Below are 21,502 nucleotides of genomic sequence, written 5' to 3'. Positions count from 1 at the left end.
TTTCTTTGATGTTTTTCTTCTAGTTCCTTTAGGTGTGTTGTTAGATTCTGTATTTGGGATTTTTCTTGTTTCTAGAGATAGGGATGAATTGCAATGTATTTTCTTCTTAGGACTGCCTTTGCTGCATCCCAAAGGGTTTGGACTGTCATGTCTTCATTTTCATTTGTTTCCATATATTTTAAAATTTCTTCTTTAATTGCCTGGTTGACCCAGTTCATTATTTAGTAGGGTGTTCTTTAACACCCATGCATTTGGATGCTTTCCAAATTTTTTCTTGTGGTTGATTTCAAGTTTCATATTGTGATCAGAAAATATGCATGGTATGATCTCAGTTCTTTTATATTTATTGAGGGCTGTTTTGTGACCAAATATGTGGTCTATCATGGGGAATGTTCCATGTACACTCAAAAGAATGTGTATTCTGCTGCTTTTGGATGAAAAGTTCTGAGTATATCTGTCAAGTCCATCTGGTTCGGTGTATCATTCAAGGCCATTGTTTCTTTATTGAATTTTTGCCTAGATGATCTGTCCATTGTTGTAAGTGGAGTATTAATGTCCCCTGCAATTACAGTATTCCTCTCAATAAGATTCTTATGTTTATGATTAATTGATTTATGTATTTGGGTGTGCCAAATTGGGGGCATAAACATTTACAATTGTAGCTCTTCTTAATGGATACACCCCATAATTATTATATAATGCTCTTCTTCAGCTCTTGTTACAGCCTTTAGTTTAAAATAGTTTGTGTGATATAAGTATGGCTACTCCAGCTTTCTTTTGACTTCCAGTAGCATGAAAGATAGTTCTCCATCCCCTTACTTTCAATCTGAAGGTGTCCTCAGGTCTAAAACGGGTCTCTTGTAGACAGCATATAGATGGATCTCATTTTTTTTTCCCATTCTGATACCCTATGTCTTTTGATCAGAGCATTTAGTCCATTTACATTCAGAGTTATTATTGAAAGATATGGATTAATGTCATTGTGTTATCTGTAGGTTTCATGCTTATGGTGATGTTTCCGGTCATTTCTAGTCTTTGTAGTGTTCCACTCATAGTCTCCAGGACTGGTTTAGTGGTCATGAACTTCAGCTTTTGTTTGTCTGGGGAAGCCTTTATCTCTCCTTCTGTTCTGAATGACAGCCTTGCTGGATAAAGGATTCTTGGCTGCATATTTTTTTTTCCTATTCAGCACATTGACTATTTCCTGCCACTCCATTATGGCCTGCCAAGTTTCAATGTTTATTTATTTTTAAGAGAGAGAGAAAGAGAGTAAGTGAGTGAGCATGAGTGGGGAAGGGAAAGGGAAAGAGGGAGACACAGTATATGAAATAAGCTCCAGGCTCTGATCTCTCAGCACAGAGCCTAACGTGGGACTTGAACTCACAAACTGTGAGATCATGACCTTAGCCAAAGTTGGATGCTTAATTGACTGAGCCACCCAGGCGCCCCTCCTTGTTGATTTTCTGCTTAAATTATCTGTCCATCGCTGTAAGTGAGGTGTTAAAGTCCCCTGCTATTATTGTATCATTACTTAAAATTGTTAAATCTTCTGGATGGATAGACCCCTTAATTATGATATAATGCCCTTCTTTGTCTCTTCCATTTAAAATGTAATTTGTCTGATATAAGTATGACTACTCCAGCTTTCTTTTGGTGTCCATTAGCATGATAGATGATTCTCTATTTCTTTACCTTCCACTTGCAGATGTCTTTAGGTCTAAAATGAGTCTCTTGTGGAAGCATATAGATGAGTCTTGTTTTTTCATCCATTCTGATACCCTATGTCTTTTGATTGGAGAATTTATCTATTTGCATTCAGAGTGATTAATAAAAGATAACAGTTTAGTGTCATTGTGTTACCTGTAAAGTTTGTGTTTCTGGTCGTGCTCTCTGTTCCTTTCTAGTCTTTGTTGGTTTTGGTATTTCCCCCCCAATGTGTCCCCTTTAATATTTCTTAAAGTGCTGGTTTAGTATTCCTGAATTCCTTTAGATTTGTTTGGGAAATTCTTTATCTCTTCTTCTATTCTTAATTACAGCCTTACTGGATAAAGTATTAGTGGCTGCATATTTTTCCCATTCAACATGTTGAATATATCACACCACTCCCTTCTGGCTTGCCAAGCTTCCGGGGCAGATCTGCTGTGAACCTGATCTGTCTTCCCTTGTGGGTTAAGGACTTTTTTACCCTTGTTGCGTTCAGGGTTCTTTCCTTGTCTGTGTATTTTGTGAATTTGACGATGATGTATTTTGGTGAAGGAGGGCTTTTGTTGAATTTAATGGGAGTTCTCTGTGCTTATTAGATTTCGATGTCTTTTTCTGTCCCCAGATTGGGAACTTTTCAGCTTTACTTTGCTCAAATGAACCTTCTGCTCCCTTTTCTTTCTTATTCCTCTGGGACTCCTATGATACAAATGTTATTATGCTTTAAGTAGTGGCTGAGTTCCCTGATTCTATATTTGTGATCCAATACTTTTCTTTCCCTCTTTTTGTCAGCTTTATTATTTTCCGTAAGTTTATTTTGTATATCACTGATTCACTCCTCTGCTCCATCCATCTCATTGTCATGGCATTTTTAAATTTTTGCCTGACTAGTTTTTTAGTTCTAGTCAGTAAGGGAACCTCTAGTGTCTTTCGTGTTTTTCTCACATACAGCTAATATCCTTATGATTATTGTTTTAAATATTGTTCAGCCATATTATTTGTATCTGTAACGATTAAATCCCTGGTCATGGCTTTTTCCGGTTCTTTCTTTTGGGGTGAATTTCTCCATCTTGTCATTTTGTCTGGGTCACTGGTTTTGTGTGTGTGTGTTATGAAAGCCTGTTGTATTCTTTCTCCTTTCATGATGTGGCCATTTTTTCTATCTCTAGTTGTGCAGTTTTGCTCTCTTAGCTCTCAGATTGATTTCTTCAATGTTCAAAATGATTTGATATTTATCTAGCTATATGCAAAGGACAAGACAATCTTAGGGTCCCCCTATGCCTCCACAATCCTAACTCCTCCTAGTACACTTTTTTGGACAAGTTTTTATTTATTCACTTAAGTAATCTCTACACCCATTGTGGGGCTCAAACTCACAACCCCCAAATCAAGAGTTGTATGCTCTTCCAACTGAGCTAGCCGGGTGCCCCTAAACACTTTTGAACAATTGGGTCAAAGAGGAAATCCAAAGGGAATTTTGAAATATATTTAGAAAAACACAAATGACGATAAACTATACCAAAACTTAGGCGTGTAACAAAAGCATGTGTAAGAGGGAGGTTTATAGTAAATACCTCCATTAGAAAAAAAGGACCTCAAATAAACAACCTAACTTTACACCTCAAGGAACTAGAAAAACAACAAACTAAGCCCAAATTTAGCAGCAGTGAAGAAATAATAAAGATTAGAGAAGAACTAAATCAAATGAACAAAAATTATGAAAGTTAACAAAACAAAGTGGTGATCTTTTTGAAAGGGTGAACAGAATTTAACTAAGAAAATAAGGTTCAAAAAAAGTCAGAAATGAAAGAATAGACATTAAAATAGATACCTCCAAAATAAAAAGGATCACAAGAAACTACTATGGCAAATTAGATATCCTAAAATAAACAGATAAATTCCTTGAAACATACAAACTATTAAAAATAAATCAGGAAGAAATATAAAACATGAATAGACCAGTAACAAATAAGGAGATTGAATCAGTAATCACCAGTCTTCCAAGAAAGAAAGGTCCAGGACCTGATGGCTTTACTGATACCATGGGTGAATTCTACCAAACATTCTAAGAAAATTAATATCAGTCCTCTCTAAATTCTTCCAAAGTTTAGATACCAAACCAGACAAAACCAGGTAAAGATACTACAAGAAAAGAAAAGCACAGGCCAGTATTCCTGACAAACATGAATGCAAAAATTCCTAGTAAAATACTAGCAAACTCAATTCAGTAGTACATTAAAAAGATCATATATCATAACCAAGAAGTATTTACCCCAGAAATGCAAGAGTGGTTCAACATAGATAAATTGTTCATTCTGATACAACACATTAACAAAGTGAAAGGAAAAACATGATCATCTCAATAGATTCAGAAAAAGTATTTCATAATGTTCAACAATAACCAATCATCAAAACTTTTAACAAAATAGGAACATAAGGGTCTTACCTTAAGACAATAAAGGCCATATGAAAAGTCCATAGCTAACATCATAATCAATGGCAAAAACTGAAAATTTGTTTTCTAAAAGCTGGTACAAGGTAAAGATTCCTACTCTCACCACTTCTTTTCTTTTTTTTTAATTTTTTTTAATGTTTATTTATTTTTGAGACAGAGAGAGACAGAGCATGAACGGGGGAGGGTCAGAGAGCGGGAGACACAGAATCTGAAACAGGCTCCAGGCTCTGAGCTGTCAGCACAGGGCCCGACGCGGGGCTCGAACTCACGGACCGCGAGATCATGACCTGAGCCGAAGTCGGCCCCTTAACCGACTGAGCCACCCAGGCGCCCCTCACCACTTATTTTCAACATAATACTGGAAATCATAGCCAAAGTAATTAGGCAAGAAAAAGAAATAAAAAGCATCCAAATTAGAAAGAAAAAACGTAAAATTTTCTCTGCAGATGACATAATCATATACATAGAAAACCTTAAAGCCTCAACAATTTTTTTTTAATTTTTTTAATTTTAATTGCAGTGTAGCCAAAATATGGTGTTATATTAGTTTTAGGTGTAGAGTGTAGTGATTCAACTATTACATGCATCATCTGGTGCTTATCATGACAAGTTCACTCCTTAACCCATCCCCACCCACCTCCCCAATAGTAACCATGAGTTTGTTCTCTATAATTAAGAGTCTGTTTCTTGGTTTTTTTCTCTCTTTTTTCCTTGCCCATGTTTTGTTTCTTAAATTCCACATATGAGTGAAATCATAAGGTACTTATCTTTCTCTGACTGACTTATTTGGCTTAGTATTATACTGTCCAGCTCCATCCGTGTTGTTGCAAATGGCAACATTTCGTTCTTTTTCATGGCTGAAAAATATTCCATTGTGTGTGTATACATACACATCTTTATCCGTTCATCTATATATGGACACTTGAAGCCTCAGCAAAATTGTTAGAACTACTAAGTGAATTCTGTAAAGTTGTAGGATGTAAAATCAACATACAACAACCAATTGGGTTTCTATACATAAACAATGAACTATTTGTAAGAGAAATTAAGAAAAAAAAACCCATTCACAATAGCAACAACAAGAATAAAATATGTGGGAATAAGCTTAACCAAAGAGGTGAAATACTTGTACAATAAATATTATAAAACATTAATGAAGGAAATTAAATAAGACATAGATAAATTGATAGATCTCCCATGTTCATGGATTATAACAGTTAATATTATCAAATTAATATTATCAAAGCCATCTACAGTTTCAATGTAATCCTGATCAAAATACCAGTGTGATTCCTTACAGAAATAGAAAAAAAAAAACAATTCTAAAATTCATATGGAACCACAAAAGATCCTAAATAGCTAAAGCAATCTAGAGCAATAAGAAAAAAGCTAGAGACATCACATTCCCTGTATCCAAATATATTACAATGTTATAGTCCTAAAAACAGTACTATAGGGACACCTGGGTGGCTCAGTCAGTTGGGCATTCGACTTCGGCCCAGGTCATGATCTCACAGTTTGTGGGTTTGAGCCCCGCATCGGGCTCTGTGCTGACAGCTCGGAACTGGGAGCCTGCTTTGGATTCTGTGTCTCCCTCTCCCTCTGCCCCCATACCCACCCCCGCTCATGTCTGTGTCTGTCTGCCTCTCTCTCTCAAAAAAATAACAAAAAAATAAATAAAAATAAAAACAGTACTGTACTGGCATAAAAAAGGCATATAGGTCAATGGAGCAAAATAGCACATAAATAAATCCATGCTTCTACCCCCATTTGATCTTTGGCAAGTGTGCCAAGAACACCAAATAGGAGGATAGTCTCTTCAATCAATGGCTCTGGGAAAATTGGATATCTGTAAGCTTAAAAGTGAATTTGGACCCTTACACCATATACAAAAATCAACTGAAACTGAATTAAAAACTTAAACATGAGACCTGAAAGTATAAAACTACTAGACAAAAACAGAGAAAAATTTCTGGACATTGTTTGGGGCAATAATTTCTTAGATATGACACCAAAAACATAAACAAATAAGCAAAAATAAATATTGGGATTACATCAAACTAAAAAGCTTCTGCACAGCAAAGAAAACAGTCAACAGTGAAAAGGTAACCTAGGGAATGAGAGAAAATATTGCCAAACCATATATCTGATAAGGGGTTAATATCCAAAATATATAAGTAACACCTACAAATCAATACAAAAAAAACAAACTCTGATTTTAAAATGTGGAAAGGTACTGTATAGACATTTTTCCAAAGAAGATATAAAAATGGCTAACAAGTACATGAAAAGCTGCTCAACATAACTGATCATTAGGAAAATGCAAATCAAAAGTACAATGATATTTTACCTATTTTACCCATTATTCCCTATGATGAGGATTAAAGATTGCACTTGTCATGGGGCGTCTGGGTGGCTCAGCTGGTTAAGCGTCCTACCCTTGATTTTGGCTCAGGTCATGATTTTACGGTTCATGAGATTGAGCCCCACATCGGGATCCATGCTTTTAGTGTGGAGGCTGCTTGGGATTTCCCCTCTCCCTGTCTCTCTCTCTCTCTCTCTCTCTCTCTCTCTCTCTCTCTCTCTCTCTTTCTCTCTCTCTCTCTGTGTGTCCCTTCCCTGCTCATTCTTCTCTCTCTCTCTCAAAAATAAATAAAATAAACTTAAAAAAAACTATTACACTTGTCATGATGAGCACCAGGTGATGTATGGAATTTTTAAATCACTATATTGTACACCTAAGACTACTATAATACTATATGTTAACTATACTGGAATTTAAAATAAAAAGCACAATGATATATTATCTCAACCCAGTTAGAATGCCTATTATCAAAAAGACAAAAGATAACACATTCTGGTGAGGATAGGGAGAAAAGGGAACCCTTGTTCACTGTTGGTGAGAATGTAAATTGGTGCACTGACTATGGAAAACTGTATGGATATTCTTCAAAAAAATTTTTCCCCAAGTTGTTTGCTTGCTTGTTTATTTGTTTATTTTTTTATTTTAATTTACATCCATGTTAGTTAGCATATAGTGCAATAATGATATCAGGAGTAGAATCCAGTGATTCATCCCCTGTATATAACATTCAGTGCTCATCCCAACAGGTGTCCTCCTTAATGATCCTTGCCCATTAGCCCATCCCCCCACCGAAAATGCCTCCAGCAACCCTCAGATTGTTGTTTATATTTAAGAGTCTCTTATGTTTTGTCCCTCTCCATATTTTTATATTATTTTTGCTTCACTTCCCTTATGTTCATATGTTTTGTATCTTAAATTATACATATGAGTGAAGTCATATTATATTTGTCTTTCATGTGACTAATTTCACTTAGCATAATACACTTTAGTTCCATCCACATTGCTGCAAATGGCAAGATTTTATTCTTTTTTGATTGCCAAGTAATACTCCATTGTACATATATACCACATCTTCTTTATCCATTCATCTGTCGATGGACATTGGGCTTTTTCCATACTTTGGCTATTGTTGAAAGCACTGTTATAAACATTGGGATGCATATGCCCCTTTGAAACAGCACACCTCTATCCTTTGGATAAATACCTAGTAGTGCAATTGCTGGTCATATGGTAGTTCTATTTTTTATTTTTTGAGGAACCTCCATACTGTTTTCCAGAGTGGCGGCACCAGTTTGCATTCCCACAAGCAATGCAAAAGCGTTCCTCTTTCTCTGCATCCTCTCCAGTATCTGTCACTGCTTGGGTTGTTAATATTATCCACTCTGACTGTTGTGAAGTGGTATCTCATTGTGGTTTTGATTTATATTTCTCTGATGATAAGTGATGTTGAGCAATTTTTTATGTGTCTCTTAGCCATCTGGATGTCTTCTTTAGAAAAGTATCTACTCATGTCTTTTGCACATTCCTTCACTGGATTATTTGTTTTTTGGGTGTTGAATTTGATAAGTTCTTTATAGATTTTGGATACTAGCTCTTTATCTGATATGTCATTTGCAAATATCTTCTCCCATTCTGTCAGTTGCCTTTTAGTTTTGCTGATTGTTCCTTTGCCGTGCAGATTTTATCTTGATGAGGTCCCAATAATTCACTTTTGCTTTTGTTTCCCTTGCCTGTGGAGACATGTTGAGTAAGAAGTTGCTGTAGACAAGATCAAAGAGGTTTTTGCCTGCTTTCTCCTCTAGGATTCTGATGGCTTCCTGTCTTACATTGAGGTCTTTCATCCATTTTGAGTTTATTTTTGTGTATGGTATAAGTAAGTGGTCCAGGTTCAATCTTCTTCATGTCGCTGTCCAGTTCTCCCAACACCATTTGCTGAAGAGACTGTCTTTATTCCATTGAATATTCTTTCCTCCTTTGTGAAAGATTAGTTGGCCATATGTTTGTGGGTCCATTTCTGGGTTCTCTATTCTGTTCCTTTGCTCAAGATGTCTGTTTTTGTGTCAGTACCATACTGTCTTGATGATTACAGCTTTGTAGTACATCTTGAAGTCTGGAATTGTGATTCCTCCAGCTTTGGTTTTCTTTTCCAGGATTTTTTTTTTTGGGTTATTCAGGGTCTTTTCTGGTTCCATACAAATTTTAGGATTGTTTGTTCTAGCTCTGTGAAGAATGCTGATGTTATTTTCATAGGGATTGCCTTGAATATGTAGATTCCTTTGGGTAGTGTCAACATTTTAACAATATTTGTTCTTCCAATTCATAAGCGTGGAATATTTTTCCATTTTTTTGTGCCTTCTTCAATTTCTTTCATAAGCTTTCTATAGTTTTCAGTGTATAGGTTTTTCACCTCTTTGGTTAGGTTTATTCCTAGGTATTGTATGATTTTTGGTGCAATTGTAGATGGGATAGATTCCTTGATTTCCTTTTCTGCTGTTTCATTATTGGTGTATAGGAATGCAACAGATTTCTGTACATTTATTTTATATCCTGAGACTTTGCTGAATTCATGGATCAGTTCTAGCAGTTTTTTGTTGGAATCTTTTGGGTTTTCCATACAGAGTATTATGTCATCTGTGAAGAGTGAAGGTTTGATTTCCTCCTTGGTGATTTAGATGCCTTTTATTTCTTTGTGTTGTCTGATTACTGAGGCTAGAATTTCCAATACTATGTTGAATAACAGTGGTGAGAATGGATATCCCTGTCATGTTCCTCACCTTAGGGGGAAATTTCTGTTTTTCCCCAATGAAGATGATAGTGGTGGGTCTTTGGTATATGGCTTTTATGATCTTGAGGTATGATCCTTCTATCCATACTTTTTGACGGTTTTTATCAAGAAAGAATGCTGAATTTTGTTAAATGCTTCCCCTGTGTCCGTTGAGAGGATCATGTGGTTCTTGTCCTTTCTTTTATTAATGTGATATATCACATTGATTGAACCAGCACTGCGTGCCAGGTATAAATCCCAAGAGATCATGATGAATAATTCTTTTAATGTATTGTTGGATGCATTTGGCTAGTATCTTGTTGAGAATTTTTGCATCCATGTTTATCAGGGGATTTGGTATGTACTTTGTCTTTAAGTGAGGTCTTTATCTGATTCTGGAATCAAGGTAGTGCTGGCCTCAAAAAATGACTTTGGAAGTTTTCCTTTCATTTCTATTTTTTGGAACAACTTCAAAAGAACAGATGTTAACTACTCTTTAAATATTCGATAGAATTACCCTGAAAGCCATCCAGCACTGGAGTCTTGTTTTTTGGGAGATTTTTGATTATTAGTCCAGTTTCTTTACTGATTATTGTTCTGTTCAAATTTTCTATTTCTTTCTGTTTCAGTTTTGGTAGTTTATATGTTTCTAGGAATTTGTCAATTTCTTCCAGATTGCCCAACTCATTGGCATATAATTTCTCAGAATATGCTCTTATCATTATTTGTATTTCTGTGGTGTTGGTTGTGATCTCTCCTCTTTCATTCTTGATTTTATTTATTTGGGTCCTTTCCTTTTTCTTTTTGATCCAACTGGCTAGGGGTTTATCAATTTCGTTAATTCTTTCAAAGAACCAGCTCCTGGTTTCATTGATCTGTTCTACGGGTTTTTTGTTTGTTGTTTTTTTCTTTTGTTTTGGATTGGTTTTGTTTTGTTTGTTGTTTTGTTTTGGGTTTGGGTTTGGCTCTGGTTTCCATAGCATTGATTTCTGCTCTAATCTTTATTTCCCATCTTCTTCTGGTTTGGGGTTTTATTTGATGTTTTTTCTATAACTCTTTTTTTTTTTAACATTTATTCATTTTTGAGAGAGAGAGACAGACCATGAGTGAGCGAGGAGCAGAGAGAGAGGGAGACAGAATCCAAAGCAGGCTCTAGGCTCTGATGCAGGGCTCGAACCCACTGACTGTGAGATCATGACCTGAGCTGAAGTTGGATGCTCAACCGATGGAGCTACCCAGGCGCCCCTCTTTTTCTAGCTCTTTAAGATGTAAGGTTAGGTTGTGTATCTGAGACCTTTTTTCCTTTTTTAGGAAGGCCTGAATTGCTATATACTTCCTTCTTATGATCGCCTTTGCTCATCCCAGAGGTTTTGGGCTGTGGTGTTATCATTTTCATTGGCTTCCATGTAGTTTTTAATTTTCTCTTTAACTTTTTGGTTAACCCATTCATTCTTTAGTAGGATATTCTTTCATCTCCAAGTATTTATTGTCTTTCTAAATTTTTTCTTGTGGTTGATTTCGAGTTTCATAATGTTGTGGTGTGAAAATATGCATGGTATTATCCCAATTTTTTGTACTTTTTGAGACGTGACTTGTGTTCCAGTATGTGATCTATTCTGGAGAAAGTTCCATGTACACTCGAGAAAAATATGTATTCTGGTACTTTAGGATGAAATGTTCTGAACATATCTGTTAAGTCCATCTGGTCCAGTGTGTTATTCAAAACCATTGTTTCCTTGTTGATTTTCTGCTTAGGCAATCTTTCCATCTCTATAAATGGAATGTGGAAGTCCCCTACTATTATGGTATTTTTGTCAGTGAGTTTCTTTACATTCGTGATTAATTGTTTGATATATTTTGGTGACAATGTTGGGGCATAAATGTTTATAATTGTTAGATCTTGGTGGATAGACACCTTAATTATGATATAATGCCCTTCTTCATCTCTTGTTATGGTCTATTTTGCAATACAGATTGTCAGCTATAAGTATGGTTACTCTGGCTTTCTTTTCATGACCATTAGCATGATAGATGGTTCTCCATCCCCTTACTTTGATCTAAAGGTGTCTTTAGATCTAAAATGGGTCTCTTGTAAACAGCCAATAGATGGATCTTGCTTTCTTATCCATTCTATGGATAAGATTGGAGTCTTTAGTCCATTGACATTTAGAGTGAGTACTGAAAGATATGTATTTATTACCACTGTATTTCCTGTGGAATTGGAGTTTCTGGTGATGTTCTCTGGGCCTTTCTAGTCTTTGTTGCTTTTGGTCTTTTTTGTTTTGTTTCATCTTTTCTCCCCTCAGAGAGTCCCCCTTAAAATTTCTTGCAAAGCTGGTTTAGTGGCCATGAACTCCTGTAGTTTTTGTTTCTCTGGGAAACTCTATCTCTCCTATTTTGAATGACAGCCTTGCTGGATAAAGAATTCTTGGCTGCATATTTTTCTGATTCAGCATGCTGAATATATCCTGCCACTCCTTTCTGGCCTGCCAAGTTTCTGTGGACAGGTCTGCTCTGGACCTGATCTGTCTTCCCTTATAGGTTAAGGACTTTTTTTACCTTGCTTTTTTCATAATTCTTTCCTTGTCTGTGTATTTTGTGAATTTGAGTATGATATGCCTTGGTGATTGTCATTTTTTGTTGAATCTAATGGGAGTTCTCTACACTTCTTGGACTTTCATGTCTGTGTCTTTCCCCAGGTTAGGAAAGTTTCCACTATAATTTGCTTGCATAAACCTTCTGACCCTTGTTCTCTCTCTTCATCTTCTGGGACTCCTATGATTTGGATGTTATTCCTTTTTAATGAGTCGCTGAGTTCTCTGATTCTTAAATCGTGCTCTTTTGCCTTAGTCTCCCTCTTTTTTTCTGTTTTATTATTATTCATAAGTTTGTCTTCTATATTGCTGATTCACTGCTCTGCCTCACTCATCCTTGCTGCCATGGCATTCGTTCAAGACTGCATCTCAGTTATAGCATTTTTAATTTTGTCCTGAGTAGATTTTCCTTCTTTTATCTCTGCAGAAAGGGATTCTATGCTTTTTTCAACCCCAGCTTGTATTTTTAATTTCGTGATTCTAAATTTTAGTTCAGACATCTTGCTTATATCTCTTTTGGTTAAGTACCTGGCTATCATTTCTTCCTGTTCTGTCTTTTGGGGTGAATTCCTTCTTTTCATCATTTTGGATGAAGAAAAAGAATGAATAAAATTTTAAAAAAGAAAATTAAAAAGATTAAAAAGAACACAAAAAAAGTCAAATAATGGAAGCTAGATCCTAGGTATGTTTTGTTCTGGTTGTTGAAAGAAGCTTGATAGAATAGAGAAAAAGGAAAGGAAACGAAAAGAAAAGAAAAGAAGAAAATGTTTAAAAATTAAGGAAATGTATACAATAAAATAGAATAAAATAATTAATATAGATAAAATAGAGATAAAAGTTCCAAAAAATAAAGTAAAAAATTAGAACAAATTTTTATATAGAAACATAAACTAAAAATAAATTTTTATCTTTCCATATTCATGAAAAAAGAAAAGAAAAAAAGGAAAAGAAAATACAAAACTAACAAAAAAAACTCAAATAGATGGACCAATATACAGAATGAAATTTGAATAAAATTACATGCCGTGTTCCCTAGAAGTCATATATGAAGCACTTTACAGTCTGTACACTACTCAGGCAGAGAGACTTGTGGTTGTCCTCTGGGGCTTGGTTGGTGCAGCTGGACAGGGCTTGGTGTAATGGCTCCATTTTCCACTAGGTGGCACTGCCTAGCGTAATGGGGTGGATTGCTATGGCACGTGCACACGCACACACTCATGCACAGGAGAAGTAAAAATGGCATCACCCAGCTTCCCAGGCTCTACCTTCTACCTTCAGAATTCTGTGCTTTCACCAACTGGCCATTATACACCCCTCCTTTGTCTCCAGCTTCCTTCCACTCCCTGCTTCTACACTGCCTGAGTCCAAGATGTCAGCCTGCCAAGTGGCAACCCCCTCCCTAATTTTATCTCAGATGGGGTTGTGTTTCCAAACCCCTCACTTCTGAGGGCACTGCGGCTTGGATCCACTCATACCCTTTGGGGGAGGGCCTCTCCAAGCAGTGGCCAGATGCTGGCTTGCCCCCTGGGAATGTTCACGTGACCATGCTGTGGCAGAGGTTCAAAGGTTGTGACTGGATGCTGGCTTGCCCCAGAATAAGTTCGTGCAATCTCATAGCTGCAGCGTTTCAGGGATTATGGTAAATCACAGCACACAACCCACATAAGGTTTCAGCATACCCTGCCATCTTTGTTCCAGTACCAGCAATTGTGTTCTCTGGGGTCCACTGGGACCTATGCCTGTGGGGAGGCCTACCAAATGCCTTCCTAGCAGGGTAGCAGGGGAACCACTTCTCCTTGTGTGACCTGCAGACCCCTCAGACCTCACTGCCAGCTCCTGGGGATTTGCCCTTTCCACCAGAGCACTGCCAGGTATTGGGCTGCAGAATTTCCAAAGCTGCTCTGCCCTGTTTACATGATATTGAAACCCTCTCCTTTCTCCCTTTCTTGTTCAGGCAATTGTAGTGCTTCCACTCTTTGTTTTTCTCTCCAGCCACTTTTCGGGGGAGTGCTTTTCCTGTACTCTCCCCGCTTTCTGTGTCCTGTCTTCACAAATACTGCTCCCTACCCTCCATGGTTTCTCTCTCTCCTGGTTAACCTCTCCATGCCATGTAACTGCCGAGTTCTGTGGCTCAAGTTATGCAGATTGTTGTGTTGATTCTCAGACAAATTTTCTAGGTGTGCAAAAATGGTTTGATGCTGATCTAGCTGCGTTTCAGGGACAAAAGAAGCAGAGAACTTCCATGTTACTCAGCCATCTTGGCCCCTCCTCCCTCCTCCCTGTTTTTAAATTATTTTTGCTTCCCTTACCTTATGCTCATCTGTTTTTAAAATAGAACTATTTTATGCTCCACCATTCTCACTTTTGCATATATATCCAATGGGAATGAAATCCAGATCTCAAAAAGATATCAACACTCCCATGTTTATTTCAGCATCATTTACAATAACCAAGATATGAAAACAACCTAAATGCCCCTCAATGGATGAATGGACAAAGAAAATGTGATACACACACACACACACACACACACACACATAATGGAATATTGTTCAGCCTTTAAACAGAAGAAAATTCTTCCAGTTGCAACAACATGGATGAACCTAGAGGACACTATATTAAATTTAAAAAGCAGACACAGAAAGACAAATACTGCATGACCTCACTTATATGTGGAATCTAAAATAGTCAAATTTAGAGAAGCAGAGAGTAAATGGTAGTTATCAAGTGCTAGGAGAAAGAGAAATGAGATGTTGGTTAAGGGGTACAAAGTTTCAGTTATGCAGGAAGAATAAGTTCTGGAGATCTAATGTACAACAATGTGTTTAAGTAACAATCATTCATTGTATACTAAAATTTGCTAAGAGGGAAGATCTTAAGTGTTCCCAACACACACAGAAACATAGAAGGAAAGAAAGTGGTAACCATCTGAGGTGATAGATATGTTAATTAGTTTGACTTTGGGTGTGTGTGTGTGTGTTTGTATCAGATCATCAAATTAAATTAAAATATATAATTTTTAATTGTCAAATACACATCAATTTTTTAAATTCAGTTTAAAGCAAAAATTAGTCTTTTTTCTGATAGGCAGACTAGATGAATTCTAACATTCATTTCAATTTCAAAACCTTATGATTCTAAGATTTAATTAAGCAGATGAGAAAACTGAACTTCAGAGGAGTTCAGTTGTCTTGCCTAAAGTCACAGCTTACTGTTGAAGAATTGAGATTTCAGATCTCCTAACTCTTAATCCATGTTCTTGGAAGGACATCTTAAATTCTGGCTAATTATCTTCATTCTCTCTCCTAGTCCCCACCACTTGTGATTATGGGGTAGTCTGATAGACACCTTAGTGGCACTAAGCCAGACAACTAGACTGTGTAGATCAATAAATAGATTCAAGTTGACTAAATGATTGTCTAGCTCATGCATACTCAGGATGAACACAGTTTACACTTATTACCTCAGCATAATTACTAATAGCCTTCCCTTTTACTGTTAAAGTGTCCTGATTTGGATGATATGGTTATGCTACCAATGGCTAACCTGGAAGCCCTAACATTTTGTAGTTACTAATCCTTGAAATAACAAAGCAATTGAGTGTAAGTTACAGCACAAATCACAGATTCCATTATATCTAAACATAGCCTTTCATCACATAAGCCATCCCAAACAAGATTCCTTTAAGAAAATACATCTTTAGAAGATTTTGTGTTTTATGGGATATTTCATTTGAGATTATTAAACACTTTTCAGATAAGTAATGTTATTAAGTCCTCACATTTGGATAGTGCTGTAGAGTTTACAAAAAGCCTGGAACTTCTTTAATAGAAAAATAATTACTGCGCCTATCTGGGTTCTGGATTATGCTGAGAGAGATTCAGTAGATGGAGTAAATAGCCTTAGCTGCCCTAAAAGAGCAAAGAATATGATTGGAGTGATGGTCTCTGCACAAATGTAATTCACCTAAATATTTTAGAGGGGATAAAAAAAATCAAGCACAAAATCCAACACCCATGCACTGAAAGCCTTAAGTTAAACTGTCCTCCTTAGCATCCAGAGATCAGTTATTTGTATACATTCCAGTTTTTCATCTGTCTTCAAAATGGATTTTTAATCTGTGTCAACTACTGGAGAAGCCTGTAATGATATACTATATTAGTTTCTTAGGACTGCCATAACAAATCACCATAAACTGAGTGAATTAAAAAAACAGAAACTTATTCTCTCACAGTTCTGGAGTCTAGAAATCCAAAACCAAGGTGGCAGCAGAACCATGCTCTCTCTGAAGTCTCTAGGGGATGATCCTTCTTTGTCTCTTCTTAGCTTCTGGTTATTGCAGACATTCCTTGGATTGTTAAACATATTACTCCAATCTCTGCTTCCATCATCACATGGTTTTACCCCCTGAGTCTACATGCTCTGTATCTTCACGTGGTAGTCTTTTCTATGTGCGTAGTTGTGTCCAAATTTTCCTCTTCTTATAAGGACACCAGTCATTGGATTAGGGCTATGTGTGGTCTAATCCAGTATGGCCTCTTTAAATTAACTATATCTGCAAAGACCCTATTTCCAAATAAGGTCACATTCACAGGCACTGAGAAATAGGACTTGACATATTTTGGGGGAAATACAATTCATCCATAAGAGTTTGTCCTCTGCCCTCATCCCCCCAAAACTTATATCCTTCCTATATTCAAAATACATCCACCCCCTCCTGGCATCCCCCAAAGTCTTAACCCATTCCAGCATTAACTCTTAACTCTAAACCTTACCTTCTACATAATCTAAATCACGTATGAATGAGACTTTTGGTATGGCCCAATTGGGGAAAATTTCCTCTCTATTTGTGGACTTGTAAAACCTAGAAAACAAGTTATTTCTCTCCAAAATACAATGTTAAGACAGGCGTAGAATAGACATTCCCATTATGAAAGAGAGGAAATGGAAGAAATAAAAGGGTTGCTGGTCTAGAGCAAACTGACAACCCAGCAGAGCAAATTCCGTTAGGTTTCCAGGCCTCAGAATAATTCTCTGGTAACTTGATATTCTTTCCTCTGGCCCCATTCTCTCAATCCCACAGGGGTGGCAGCCACCCTCTCTAACCAAGGAAGTGGCCCAACTCTCTGGGTCCAGAGGACAGTGGCCTACTTCCAAGCCAGCCCTCTCTGGATCTATGGTGGTAGGGGCAGCACCTCTGGCCTCTGAGCCACTCTCAACATCCCTGCTTACCTCTGAGCCCACGTGGAGTCTTTCTTACATTTTCTTGAAGAATAACACATATTCACAGCCAAATAACTCTATCAGCCTATATTCTGCCTGTAGAATCCCCAAAGTCTGACAGCCTTTCTTCATTTGGTCCCATATCTGATCCTTCAGTCCAAGCTGGCAATGTTTCTGCTGAGATAGTTTATTGGATCCATGTGTCACACATCTAATCCCTCCAGCAAAAGTTTGTCCAGCCACACTTTTTGTGTTCTCTCCAGAGCACAGTTTCTTATGGTTTGCAATAAACATAGGGTAATAATTTTCCAAATTTTCAAATTCTGATGACATTTTACTTAATAATTCTTAAATGGACTAAGCCTTGCACATTCTAGGAGAGCTCACTTGTCACTCTGTAATGAAATGATCTGTTTAGGAAGTTGTTTGCTCTACTAGACTATGAGCTCCCTGGAGGCAAGAAGTTTAGATCATTTATCCCTGTGTCTCCAGTGTCCAGCTTCATAGATGACACAAATTTGGCTTTTAATAATTATTGGAGGAAGGAAAGATATTGGAAGTAAGGAACATACTGGTAGAGTTATAATTTCGTGGGAAGTAGAAAGGTGCTGGGAGCTCAGACTTCCAAAGCCAAGACTATGTCACTTCCTCAGGACTCTTAGCCATCTACTCTGATCTTCTTAGAGCCTTGTCAGGATCTAAGCATGCAAGAAACATTGCGATCACAAAGTGATCCCAGGCCAGGTAAGCCTTTAGCTCATCAAAGTAGCTTTTCTTTCCAGAAGCTTCCTGGTCAATCCAACAACATCTTAGCACATATCCAGCATACCAGAAGGGGTAAGGAGGGATCATAGAGTGCCATGTGTAGGCTATGGTTTAGATGGTTAATTCCTGTAAACTGATCAAGGCTGAATATTTAATGTGCTAAAACCCTCAATAGTGCTCTCTCTCTCTCTCTCTCATTCTCTCTGTGTGTGTGTCTCTAATGGACCCCTATAAGCTGTGATAAGGGAGAGTATATATCCCTTTTTACAGTCTTGTTATGCCTTTACACACCAACCCGTTATATTATATAAATATAGTCCATTACTTATTGTCAAGAATAAAAAGCTAAATGTGTACACCTATGTCTACACTCAACAGGAGTGCAGAAAAGGAACAAATCAGACATTCAGAAGAGTGAGAAAAGTGGAAGAGTCCCATGGAATGCACACCCAGAACAAATGAGAGTGTTTGGTGCCCACCACTTCCTTTCTCCTTTGAACTCCCAAACTACCCTCTGCCTTCCCCATAGTCATGAGAGTCAGGCTGTGATAAACAAATGCAGCATTTATAGACTGGTTAACAGCAAATGTCAAATTTAATACCATGAGAGAGGACCCCAAACAGAATATAATTTCATGAGGGCAAGGTTTTTGTCTTGTTCTTATAGCTCCAATGCCTTGAAAGGTGCTAAGCACATAATAGTTACTCAGTAAATATTTGTTTAATGAATTTTGAATGAATTAAACTGATTAAACAGGAAACTGCTATAGGTAGTCAGAGCATGGCATTCAGAAAAAAAAAAAAAAAGTCTTGGGCAAGAAACCCCTGAGATGAAACTATTGTCCAGGTAATGCAGTGCTCTGCTTACTTGGCAGCAGCAAGGCCAGGAAGGAGAAGGTATGTCTCCAGGAGGTAGTTAAAGCATTCCTTAGCCCAGAGTCACAGAGCCCTGCCATCTCCCTTTCTTGCTTGGCCAGATGACTTGGATTATCACTGTATTTCCAGGTAACTACCTCCTTTTCCTGATTACTCAAAGAGAACCACGGCCAAGGCTAACAGAACTAATTTTGCTTAGACTAAACCAATACAGTGGTTTAGATATCATTGTTCCTGTATCCAGCTCCAATTGCAGGGTCTACCCCCCTATTCTTTTTCCCTTTCCAAAACTACTGAGGGAAAAAATTGGAGGTGGGATATTTGTTAGGTATTGGCTCCAATATTTGGTTTTCCTCTTCACACGCTCTGACACCTACGTGGCCCTTTCAGCCTTAGGAGCAGATTTTCTGGCCTTCCCTCACATGTCTTCTTTAACTCTATTCTCTCTTCTCTTTGACTTATTTTAGATACCTGCAGCAGAAAACAACCCTTTCCTTGTTGGAATGCACTACTGGTACTCCAGCCACAGCCACCGGACCCAGCACTGCAACGTCTGTCGGGAGAGCATTCCTGCCTTATCTAGAAATGTTATAATCTGCGAAGGTACCTTTTCTGATTACTTTAGGAAATGGAGCCCAGTGGGTAGAGATAGGGGTAAAGGAATTCATGCGGCTTTAGTGTCACTGACTCACAGTAAGTCACTGACTCTAATGTAAGGTTAATTCTGACACTTAACAGACTAAAGAAAAGAGATGGAAAGAAGCTGGCAAAGGGGGGAATTCTCATGAACTAAAATGGAGGGTTGGATCTGACAGGATTGGACAACATGGTCACAAGAATTGGAAAAACAGAAATCACCTCATTCTTGCCATCAATTTCCATTCAAATCAGATAAGTAGAAAATTTAGTCCATAAGAATAAAAAGGAACTAGATCATATGAGAATCAGGCCTTTGGAGGTTGGTCAGAACTATTTAGATTCACCTAGGTTCTAACTTTCAGAGAAATTAGGGAAGGGCTTTAGAATCTTCATTGTCACCAGATTCACATCCATCTTTTCTCCTCCTTTTGTCATAGTGTGCAAAGTGAAGTCTCACAAATTATGTGCTTTGAGAGCAATCAAAGACTGTAAATGGAATACTTTGTCTATCACTGATGACCTCCTCATGCCCGCAGATGAAGTGGTAAGTACCAGCCATCTTCTCTTACAGCCACTCTTTCCCATCTCCCCTTTAGGCAGGACACACAGGGGAACGAAGACTTCTCGTTACATACAACCCAAGTAGACTTCCTCCTTAGGCTTACAATCCAGCCAATCTAGAAGAATGAAAGCCCCACATCCAGCTGTCATCATTTGCTAGCATTGGAGTGGGGAGGGCAAGACCATGAAGAACCTTGTTGGGGTCACTTAATGTCCCTCATGGGGTAGCATAGTTACTCCAGCTGGCCCTTTCTCTCTTTTATATCTCTAACTTCTATCTCTTATCTTTTTATTTACCTTTCAGAAGACTATGCCTCATCAGTGGGTAGAAGGAAATATATCTGTCAGTTCTCAGTGTGCAGTATGTCATGAGAACTGTGGCAGTTACCAAAGACTTCAAGACTTCCGATGTCTCTGGTGTAATTCTACGGTAAGACTCTTCTCGTCTCCTTGAGAACTTGACTTCTAGAGAGGGGGTGGAGGTAAGCTATGTGCCTACACATAGAAATCTAAGAGACCCTTACCCCAAATATATTATGCAGATTACATAGTATAGAGCTCAGTAGTTAGCCTTTCCAGAACTGGCTAGAGTCTTGAAGAGAAAGACTTGCTAGTGAGGTCTACTAGTAAATGGGAAAATCTTAACTCTGTTATGACAGGACAGGCAACTAAAAAAATAAATAAATAAGTTCTGAGTCTATCCTTAAGAAACCTCCTTTCTTCATTCACCATTTTCTGGGAACTTGTAATCTTTGTTAATTAATAATGGTTAATAATATTAACATACTACTATTGCCACTATTTACTGAGTGTTTTGTGTACATTATCTCATTTAATCCCTACAACAACCCTAAACAGGGCCTCATTGTCCCCATTTACAGATGAGGAAAGTGAGGTTCAGAAAAATGAAGTGATTTGCTCAAGGTCATGCAGCCAGTAAGCAAAAAGAGTCTTGATTCATATATAATTCTGCAAAACCATATTCTTAACTACAACACTACCCTTCCTCTATACCAATTGTTCTTAACTGGGGGTGATTTTGTCCCACTTACAGGAGACATTTGACAATGTCTGCAGGCATTTTTTATTGTTACAACTTGGGGAGTTGCTAAACCTCCCATAATGCACAAGGCAACACAAAAAATCTATCTGACCCAAAATATCAATAGTGCCAATGTTGAGAAACACTTATCTAGACCATTTAGATTTTAGATGCTCCTGTGAAACTGGTTATTCTAGGCAAGAAGAAACTAATGCCTGAGCTTCTTTTTAGAAGACTCTGGATCCCTTTACCTTGTTCCAGGTCATAAGTTTCTCCTGGAAAGGAGCTTGTATCCCCATCAGGCACCCCAAGTTTTTCAGCTGTCCCCAGGGGACAACTCTAGATCACGTGGATCTGGTGACCAGTGAGTATAGGTCCCAAGAACTGTAACTAATGGAGAAAGAGTTCCTACCCAGCTACCACACCCAGGATAGAGCAAGAAGCAACAATCTGAGGATCCCAGTGTTACTGTAGAAGAGGACTCTTACCATATCTTCATAATTATGGCCTGAGGAGC

The 21,502-nt window shown here is 37.6% G+C and overlaps 1 protein-coding gene across 1 annotated transcript in view; it reads left to right on the top strand.

Annotated features, from left to right (window-relative positions):
• Positions 1-21,502, top strand: part of DGKK (diacylglycerol kinase kappa) — a 191,940-nt gene that overhangs the window by 91,873 nt on the left and 78,565 nt on the right. Inside the window, exons 5-7 of the mRNA XM_058713165.1 lie at positions 19,211-19,346; positions 19,820-19,926; positions 20,251-20,373. Of these exons, the coding sequence (XP_058569148.1) occupies positions 19,211-19,346; positions 19,820-19,926; positions 20,251-20,373 (366 nt within the window). The remainder of the gene's footprint in view (positions 1-19,210; positions 19,347-19,819; positions 19,927-20,250; positions 20,374-21,502) is intronic.

Source organism: Neofelis nebulosa, chromosome X, assembly GCF_028018385.1.
Source record: "Neofelis nebulosa isolate mNeoNeb1 chromosome X, mNeoNeb1.pri, whole genome shotgun sequence".
Taxonomy (NCBI): Eukaryota; Metazoa; Chordata; class Mammalia; order Carnivora; family Felidae; genus Neofelis; species Neofelis nebulosa.
This window is presented reverse-complemented; position numbering and strand designations above follow the sequence as displayed.